This window comes from Salvelinus fontinalis, chromosome 32 (assembly GCF_029448725.1).
Source record: "Salvelinus fontinalis isolate EN_2023a chromosome 32, ASM2944872v1, whole genome shotgun sequence".
In the NCBI taxonomy this organism is placed as follows: Eukaryota; Metazoa; Chordata; class Actinopteri; order Salmoniformes; family Salmonidae; genus Salvelinus; species Salvelinus fontinalis.
The window spans coordinates 40,779,841-40,790,427 of record NC_074696.1 but is presented as its reverse complement, the minus strand read 5'-3'; the positions used below and the strand labels follow the sequence as shown (position 1 = coordinate 40,790,427).

The 10,587-nt window shown below is 44.1% G+C and overlaps 1 protein-coding gene across 2 annotated transcripts in view; it reads right to left on the bottom strand.

Moving 5' to 3' along the window:
* Positions 1 to 899: 899 nt before the first annotated feature.
* Positions 900 to 10,587, bottom strand: part of LOC129831343 (angiopoietin-1-like) — a 66,097-nt gene continuing 56,409 nt past the window's right edge. For both annotated transcript variants that reach the window (XM_055894673.1, XM_055894672.1), the window contains exons 8-9: positions 7,116 to 7,246; positions 900 to 3,379 (exon numbers count right to left, since the gene is read on the bottom strand). In XM_055894673.1, the coding sequence (XP_055750648.1) occupies positions 3,216 to 3,379; positions 7,116 to 7,246 (295 nt within the window). In that variant the 3' untranslated portion in view covers positions 900 to 3,215. The remainder of the gene's footprint in view (positions 3,380 to 7,115; positions 7,247 to 10,587) is intronic.

Below are 10,587 nucleotides of genomic sequence, written 5' to 3'. Positions count from 1 at the left end.
ACGGTCATTGCCTGAAGTCAGAGCAGCCTGCCCCGGAACGTCTTCCTGGGGGCTCGGAAGTTGCTACGGACCTCTCCGCCATCCCCGCGGAGTACCAGGACCTCCGGGAGGTGTTCATTAAGGCCCGGGCCACTTTGCTTCCACCGCACCGACCCTATGACTGCGGGATTGACCTTCTCCCAGGCACCACTTCACCCCGGGGACGACTGTACTGGGTCCGGAGACCAAGGCTATGGAGACCTACTGTACATTAAGGACTCCCCCTCCTGCGCAGGGTTCTTCTTTGTGGAGAAGAAAGACAAAGCCCTGCGCCTGTGCATCGACTACTGGGGCCTCAACGACATCACGGTGAAGAACCGCTATCCGCTACCACTCATCTCCTTGGCCTTCGATCCGCTCCAGGGGGCCACCGTGTTCTCCAAGCTGGACCTATGGAACGCCTACCACCTGGTGCGGATACCCCCTGTTTGGCCAATAAACATCTGTGATTCGAACTGACTGTATCTGGGTCTTATCCTGAGTCGTGATACGTATACACAGTTCTTATGATTATGTTGAAATTAGATTGATGTAACAACCTGTTAGTCAGGTTAAGTCAATGTATTTAAATTGATGTTTTACCCTAATCTCAATTTTTACAATGCTGGTTGAAAATAGATGAAAACAGTGCTGATTGATAACTTTTTTCAAATCCAATGTATTTTCCCACGTTGATTCCATTTCACAAGACATTGAAAAATGACTTTGAAACAACAGTGATTCAACCAGTGTGAGCCCAGTGGGAACTGAGAGTGTATGTGTCAAAGGAACTTGCGGTGAGAGAGACTTGCGACTCCAAAAGCGGTCAGTTTCAAAATCAACACATTGTACATAAAAAAAACACCCAATGCATAACCAAATTGAAAACATTAGTGCATCACATGCTTTTTTTATTTCGTCCAAAAACATGGCATTTTGACAACTTGTTACAAAAAAATGTAGTTTAAATAAAATAGCAAATCTACAGTTTAATGAGGTAAAAGCAGAGTCATTTAAGGCACGTTTCTCAAATGTTATTATTATTGCTTCTACATTTGATGCTCAACTTCAAACACCACAGTGACTCTGGAGGAACAAAAACGAAAAGGAGTAGCTTTCCTCAGGAAAGTAATTTTACATATGCACTCATTAAATTATACCATTTGAGTATGTTAATAAACATGTCATTTTATAGTAATGAGTTCCAGATACCATGTTTCCTTCAACATGTATATGTAGCCTACCCTTAGTAATACTGTATATTAAACCGTACATTCTTTCTTGTTGTTTCATGCTGGTAGTAATGCAATACAAGTACACACACTACACTTAAATGAATCATCCATTTCATGCCTCAGCTAAGCGTTATTAAAACGACAGTTTCTAAGCTGCATTGATGAAAGAGACAGATCTGTCTGGATCTGGGGTTCAGTGCGGTTGTCTGTCTCAGCAAAGAAACATTTGAGGGACATTGTGGGGTGTTTCCAATAAAAAACGGGACTTATCTTTTGGTCAGTGGTTAGAGCTCAACATATGGACAGACCACATTTCTGTCAAGGCCCTATAGCACCTCCGAAGTCATAAAAAGGCGATTACTCATGACATAACCACTTCCCCTTTTTAAAGCCATAGGATTGCAAAAGCAAAGCAAACTGACGAGTACCATTTGAAGGGAATGAGACTGTGGATTGAGTCATTGTAGACAGCATAACATTTAAACTGATAACACATTTGTTGAGTAGATTATTATATTTTACTCTAATGGCGCCGATCCAAGCACACACCATTTCTAGGTAGGGTTTTATATGTGGTCGGAATGGTCCAAATCATCTACACTTTGCTATTGCCCAATACTATCGTGTTTTCAAATGTAAAATCCAAATCTCTCAGGAAAGTTAGAATTACACCATCCATGTCTACACGTTTTAGGGGACTAGATGTATAACAATACTTGAGATGGAAAACGGACCATTATCATACAAATATACATAAGATAAAGATAAGTATGATATAATATACACTACCTTCAAATTGGTTTGGTATAACAAATAATGTTGTCCTTCTCATACACAGTTCTACCGGTTGCTGTATGGCAACGCCTTAATATTACATGCAACCTGTATTCACTACAGTATGTTCTTTTTCGTATTTAAATGAGGAATGAAGATCAACAAATATTGAGCCTTGGCAACCATTGGTTGTTTGTCAGCCAACAGCAAATGCAGATAAATCCCCATCCGTGGCCAAATCCAATAATAACATGGCATCTTGAACTTGGAGGATAATCATTGCACTCTGTCAGGACAACAACTATATGTGGCAGCAAAAACGTATACTGAGCCATACTTTTTCTCAGAACTACCTTTGGCTTCCGCAGTACATATTAGACCAACATTTTATATGGAAGGTGACCTTGTAAGCTGTAAGCTTGTGGTTTTCCCTCTCCAGAAACGATCCAGAGAGACTTATGTAAAAAAAAAAAAAAACCATCACGTCATTCCAAATGTATTAGGCTATAAAGGAATAAAAAGCATTGAAATACAAAACATTGTTCATTGTCCCAATGTCTTTGTGCAACGCCTCTATAAAAATGTATATATCTCCCGTATGGTTGTGAGGACATTCCAGATGCACAGAGTTCATAGGGAGCCATGTCGTCTGAAAGAGTCTATGCAGTCTCTCATGTAGTCTATGGGTAGTCTACATATACAGGCAACGCCGCCATGTTGCGGTTAGTTCCCAAGAAGGAGAGAAGTCCAGTAGTCCACAGGCCTGGGGTGAGAGCTGAACTCTACTTGAGTTTATGCCTCAAATATAAAAAATGTGAGCGTAGCAGTACGTCCTCCAACTGTAGCAAGTTCACCACTCACAGTTCAGCTATGTGATGAGACGGGACCCCTCTTCTCTCCAACCACACTTCCAGGCTGACTCCTGGAGTAGAGTTACCAAGCAACAGCCAGGTGGTGTAGAATTCACCTTCGCACAAACTCCAAAGTCGTTATGGTGAGACGATAGTAACAGGGTAAAGCAGGAAGACTTCCTCCCAATCTAGTTGTCCCATTGGTCTAACAGAGAGCGTGGGCAGAAGGTCTAACACTGCATCTGAAATGGCACCCTGTTCCCCATATAGTGCACTAATTTGAACCAAGTATTGCACTATATAGGGATTAGGGTGCCATTCCAGACGCACTTGATGTCTATGAGAAGTCCAGTGGTCGAATCATCATGGTTGTTGCTCGTAGCGAGTAGCTGGGACCCTTAAAGTAGTGCCACTTGATGCCATTTAGCTTCCCGACGTGTTGCCCTTTGGTGAAGTACATTCCGTTGAGGTTGGACGGGCCACAGGCGTCGAACCACCAACCTGGGCAGAGCAAGAAGGGGGGGGGGGGGGGGGGGGGGGGTGCAGGGTGAAAGACTGAGATTTTTTTTAAACCCCTATGACAAAAACAGACATTAGTGTGTGTGAAATGCTAAAAGAAAGACCATAAACGTCACATTGAATTTCTGGGTCTGCAATGTTGAACCTTGACAGTGTGCCAACGTGAACTCCAACACTAGCTATAGCAGTGGTTCAGACATAATCAAAAAGGTATCTGGTCACTGTGGTGTAGGTACACAGGGGACTGCCGATACCTGTTGTTAACCACTTTTGGGATCTGTTTACACCCAGTGGTATTTAGAGAAAGTAAAGGTGGATGGACTCAAATAGGCTCTGTTGTGAATGGCATTTGTAAGAATTGCATTCCCTGCATATGATGCTGTAGCATCCCTTCCTTCTTCTCGCTTAACCTTTGCATGTACTTTTTATCCTCTTACTAATTTCAGCAAAATACATTGCTAGCACCAAAGAGCACATGAAAATGAGCAACACAAATCTTTCCATTTCAGGGAGGCATAGTGTGGCTGGTGTGACGTGTCAATCGGAGGTTTGGGGCATAGCCTTTCCCCTCAGGCCTAAATACCAGTGCCAGTTTGGGCTGTGACATTTCACAGAAGACCTACCAGTGAGTCCCACAGTTAGTACCGCTGTCCTTGTCTTTAGCATGGGTGTCACGTTGATGAAGGTTTCCCATTGGCTCCCTGTGACTTGTGTTTCCAGGGCCGAGGTTTTACTATCTTGTAAAAACAGCTGCCCCCGCTAGAAACAGTTGGTGATCTGTTTCCAGAACCGGATAGTCTTTTGTCATTGTCACCTCAGTACACTAGTGAACATACAGTAGGTCTGGGTTAGGTCTGTTCAGTATGACTGAGATTGTACTGTATATATGTAAAATCCTCATCAATCTACACACAATATCCCCATAACAACAAATGGAAAACAGGTTTTTCGAAAATTTTGCAAATGTATTTCAAATGAAAAACTGAAATACCTTATTTACATAAGTATTCAGACCCTTTGCTATGAGACTCATAATTGAGCTCAGGTGCATCCTTTTTCCATTGATCATCCTTGAGATGTTTCTACAACTTGATTGGAGTCCATGGTATGTAAATTATATTGATTGGACATGATTTGGAAAGACACACACATGTCTATATAAGATCCCATAGTTGACAGTGCATGTTAGAGCAAAACCCAAGCCATGAGGTCGAAGGAATTGTCCTTAGAGCTCCGAGACAGGATTTTGGAACCACCAAGACTCTTCCTAGAGCTGGCCGCCTGGCCAAATTCAGCAATCGGGAGAGAAGGGCCTTGGTCAGGGAGGTGAATAGTTATGTAAATGTGATATTTACGTTTTTTTATAAATTTTTTATGCAAAAATGTATAAAAGCCTTTTTTTGCTTTGTTATTATGGGTATTGTGTGCAGATTGATGAGTAAATCAATTTTAGAATAAGTCTGTATCAAGGGGTCTGAATATTTTCCGAATGCACTGTATGTAGGTCAGTGGAGGCTGGTGGGAGGAGTTATAGGAGGACGGGCTAATTTTAGTGGCTGAAATGGAATAGTGGCTGAAATGGAATAAATGGAACGGAGTCAAACATGTGGTTTCCATTTGGTTGATGTGTTTGACACTATTCGATTTATTCCATTCCTGCCATTACAATGAGCCCGTCCTCCTATAGCTCCTCCCACCAACCTCCTCTGATGTAAGTAATTGCCATACTTCAACAGACCCGGTCAAGTCTGACCTTACTTTCTTAATCTTTTTTTCCTCTTTGGTTACTAGTGTTTTTCTCAGTGTGTCTATTTCTCCCACCGCTTACTACTGCACTGAAAATATGTAAATATTATTACGGTGAATATGGTTAAAAAAATCAAAGTCAGTTCCCTGCTAAGCACACTGCTGGGTTGTGGGACTGGCTGGTTGAATGAGGAAAATATGAGGCCCTTAGATCGGAGTGGATAGAATTGCCCGATCACCAATGTTGTCTTGCTTCTCCTGCCATCGACCATAAGCGGTCTACAAGCCCAGTCCTCCACTGGGGAACTGTCACACAGTGAGTAGGGTCCCCACTCTCCACTTACACAGTCCGAGAATTAGAGTCATTTTGAAATCTCCCTGACAATTGGTGCCCGACTCATGGACGTTTGTGGTGCTCACTTGAAACCCCTAATGTGCTGTTGTGTGGAGTGGTGGGTGCAGAAGTCAGAGGATGCAGTAAGCTCCACACACACGCCTCATTACTCTGTACTGTGGTACAATGCCACGTGCACAGGTCCGTGCCAAAATAACCCAACCAAGTGTCAGGGTTTGAGCTAGGCGGAGTCAGGCTGGTCTTGTAGTCGAACCAAGTTCTCTAGACAATTGACCAGGACGCATTACCATACGAACAAAAATATAAACGCAACATGTAAAGTGTTGGTCCCATGTTGCATGAGCTGAAATAAAAGATCCTGGAAATGTGTTTACATTCCTGTTATGGAGCATTTCTACTTGCCAAGATAATCCATCCACCGGACAGGTGTGGCATATCAAGAAGCTGACTAAACAGCATGATCTTTACACAGGTGCACCTTGTGCTTGGGACAGTAAAAAGCCACTCTAAAATGTGCAGTTTTGTCACACAACACAATGCTACAGATGTCTCAAGTTTTGAGGGAGCATGCAATTGGCATGCTGATTGCAGGAATGTCCATCAGAGCTGTTGCCAGAGAATTGAATGTTAATTTCTCTACTATAAGCTGCTTCCAATGTCATATTAAAGAATTTGGCAGTGCGTCCAACCGGCCTCACAACCGCAGATCCACCCAAGCACAGGACCTCCACATCCGGCTTCTTCACATGCAGGATCGTCTAATACCATCCACCTGTACAGCTGATGAAACTGAGTCTTTCTGTCTGCAATAAAGCCCTTTTGTGGGGAAAAACTCACCCACTCACTCACTGCCAAGTCATGTAAAATCCATAGATTAGGGCCTAATGAATTAATTTCAATTGACTGATCTCCTTATGGACTGTAACTCAGTAAAATTGTTGAAATTGTTGCATGTTGCATTTATGATGTTGTTCAGGATAAGATGAATCTTCCTTTCTGCCATGAGGTGGTGGTTTGTGGGGACTCTTCTTGTGCCATCGCTCAGTGTGGTGCATTATGGGGTCTCCCCTGCCAGATCACTAAATAGCACAGGAGGTTGGTGGCACCTTAATTGGGGAGAACGGGCTCCTGGTAATGGCTGGAGCGGAATCAGTGGAATGGTGTTTGATGCCACATGGTGTTTGATGCTATTCCATTCGCACCGTTCCAGCCATTGTAATGAACCGTCCTCCTCTCAGCAGCCTCTACTGCTAAATAGTGCATTATGGGTGAAGTAGGCAAGAATTGTCTTTCTTTCTCGGCATCAGACCTGTCTAATTCTCACTTGAAACATCGTTTTTGGTGTTTAATAGGCTAAACTACACATTATTTTACATATGACCCCAAGGTGACCTGTTCATTCAATTTGTAGTCTATAACATTTCAGATTTAGATGTGATTATTTATCCCTAAGTAGTTTGGATGTAGTAAACTACTTTTTCAAAGTAACTTTAAGGGTGGCTTTAGTGTAGCTTAACTTCTTCCATTGTGACGTAACTGGTAGCTTGGTACACTACATTTTCAACACTACATTTTCAACACTGCAGTGTGGTGCGTTATGGGGACACTGGTACTTACCCCCTGTGAGCATGAGGGCACACTTGCACATGCAGTTGTCATTGTCCATATCCTTGGTGCTGAAGTCTGCCCCGTGGATCACCATACTGCTCTGCCTGCCCGCTGTCCCACTGTGACTCTTCAGGAACAGTCTGAGAGGAGGAGGAGGACAGAATAAGGGGATTGGAGGGAGAGTGAGAAAGAATACAGGAAGTGGAGGACGGAATAGAAGAGGGGGTTTAGAGGGAGAGAAGACATAACACACTGTAAGAGACCTCCTGAGAGAGTTCTATTTTCAGCGGTGATTGACTGTGTGCATGTGCTCTGCAAACAGTCTCTCCACCTGAGTCAACATCAACGCATTAAAGAGAGAGAAAAGAGGGAGAAGGGTAGACAGAGTTGTCTGGAACGTACGTTTTTCACCTGCAGAGCTCAGAGCAGCCATTTACAGTATAACAGGAGCAGAGACCAAAGACCAAGTCATTAAGGGCTGACCCAGGTACAGCTCACTGAGGTTCCATCAAGTAGGCTACATACTGTTACTCTCCTCCTACTGGTCCTAGTCCTGTCTCAGATGCACAATGTCCCTCCTTGTGTGTTTGCACTATGCCCACTGTCTTCCCTCCTGTGTTCACACAGTACAGTATGACACAGTATTCTCTGTCAGAATGATCACAGAGGCCTCCTGCGCTTATACTATGACAGGCCTATTACTATTACCGTATAGCAGGTTATTTTTGTGGAGAGAAAGCATATTAACCCTAAGACCCTGCATGTTACAGTATGGCAGGCCTGCTGTCTGCAGGGTGGCTCAGTCTAACCTGCACATGTGGAACCTGTAAATCAACCAGGGCTCCAGCTGTACTGGTGAGAGACGCAGTGAACCAGTGGGCAACATACAGGATGGGGAGGGGGGACCAGCATGATGGAGCCCCAGTCTGGGGGCACCGTGGCTGGGGCTGGGCTGTTGTCTCATGCTGCTCCACGGACACCTGCCATGTCCCCAGAACAATGCGTTTTGTGGTGTTCTATTTTTAGGTTGAGTGACTGGCATTGCAAGGCCACAAGACAGTGTCGATTTGAGGAGGTGATTGACAAGCGTACTCTTGCATCTGAAATTGAGATTTGTGCTACGATGTCATTAGGATACTTGACATCGATTAACGTTGAAAGTTTGCTGACTCATGATTCAATTATCCAATAGAGTCAAAGACTCCAATCCATACACCTCAGAGTTTTCCTCATCGATCCACCCACTCTGTGACTACCTTTCTCAGAGCCGATCATCACTCGATCTTTCTCGCCACCCAGCCCCTAACAATTCTCCTCAACTGGGAACGAATAGGGACTATATGTGTCTGAACACACTTGAGGGTTTGTCGTTGCGAATTGTTAAATCACTCTTGGTATGAGAGCAGAAATGCTGTATTGTGGGTCTTCTCTATCCTGCTGTGACCTGCATCATTAGGAGCTCATTCTGTGGCCTGCCCTTCTCTAAACCGCATTATCACATGCCTGAGAGCTTTCTATCCCCAAAGATGGACTCTCAGAGCCAAGAAACACTGTTAGAGGACCTTGCCAATGTGTCTGCTCTGCACTCTGAAACATGTTCTGTTGAGCAAAACTTTTTCCTGAGATCCATTGCCGTCAATCGGAATGGACAGGGAAGTAGGCGGGTAACAAGTCTTAGTCAAGTTATGCTTTTTCCTATAAGAAAGGTTGGATAGGCTGTTTTTTTTGTGTGGGGGGGGGGGGGGGGGGGTATTCACCTGCAATATGCACCTCGAACTGGTGGCAGTGTTGTGGATAAGAAAAGTGTGTAGCCAGAGACATCATGCCCAATGAAAAGGAAGGGCGGTAAAATATATCCTATAAAATCTATGTGCAACGAATGAATGCAAAGATCAATTCCGTTGCCCCTCAAAATGTGGTTGACTGACACTTCTGCTTGAAGCTATGTGGTTTCAGGTTAGATTCATGAAGTGGAGACAACGGTCAGTGGTGTGTATTCTTGGAGCAAGTCTTTAGACAGCTGTGTAGATGGATGATTTGTACAGAGAAAGGTGAAAGAAGTGACTATGTCATTGTTGGGAATTCAACTAAGCCCCTAAACCAATACTGTACTATGTAGTGGAGAGTCATGGCTCTAATCAGTGGTTATATCTGAATCAAAGGAAGGTTGGATGAATTGAACATGTTGAAATTAGACATGGTAGTGGGGTGATGAAATAGTGTGCATTTATGGGAGTCGGAGTTGAGTGTGTGTGTGTGTGTGTGTGTGTGTGTGTGTGTGTGTGTGTGTGTGTGTGTGTGTGTGTGTGTGTGTGTGTGTGTGTGTGTGTGTGTGTGTGTGTGTGTGTGTGTGTGTGTGTGTGTGTGTGTGTGTGTGTGTGTGTGGTGAGTCTTCATCTGTGACACGTGCTGAAGCCCGACTCTGACCCTTCAAGTCTACAGAATTCCTCGCAGATACTCTACCGTAGGGCCTATACTACTCATATCACAAAACGCTGCTCGATTTCCTGGCAGTGTAACTTCTGCTAATTCCTAACCCACCCAATCCAGGATGTAGCCTGCTACTGCTCTGATAAAGAACAGACACAGTCTGTGCATTTAGAAGACATTTACACAGCCTTTCGACCGCACACAGAAACATCGCCAAGACACGCCATGAAGAGGGATTCTCCGCATGACACTCGTCTGACCTTTAAATCATTTTTGATCTGTATTGAATGGGTGTGTCATGTATGTACCAGACAGTTTACCAGCTAATCCAACTCAATTGACATCTGCGTCCTGTCATGTCGTGTCTATTATGTGCTCAACTGATAAGTAGGGCGATCCGAGGCAGCAGTGACAGAGTCGCTCAAGAGGAAGAGACGGTTTTCCTGTTTGAGTAGAGTTGTTCTGCCGTCTCTGTTTCTCGGCAGAAACGTTTAGCGTGTCATGTCACAGGCTGTATTTCATCTCTAGTGTCAAACATCTGCGCAACCGATGCGGGACCTTAAAGCCTCTGAGGGCCAACCGAGCCGATCTGATTGGCTCTTGAGCAAATTAGATTGGCCAAGGCTCATTAATAAACACAATGTTGGATTGTGGGAGATTGATTTGGGCTTTCTCAATGACACCCCAAGGGAGGAAGTGTTGGTGTCCTGCCATCTCATTCTGCTAATGTCTAAAGGGGATGCTGGTTTGTTAGTGCTCTTTCATCGCCGGATGTTGGGTATTAGGATATATTCAAAATGAATACAAATGGTAATAGAATTAATACTACACATCATTATTACCTCTTTGTTGCAGATTTGATTTCAATCGCAATAAGGGAAGGACTCTGGAGTATTGCAAAGGGGGAAGGGGGATACCTAGTCAGTTGTCCAACTGAATGTATTCAACTGAAACTGAAATGAAACTGAAATGTGTCCCGCATTTAAACCAACCCCTCTGAATCAGAGAGCGGCGGGGGGTCCACGTCTTCGGCGCCCGGGGAACAGTGGGT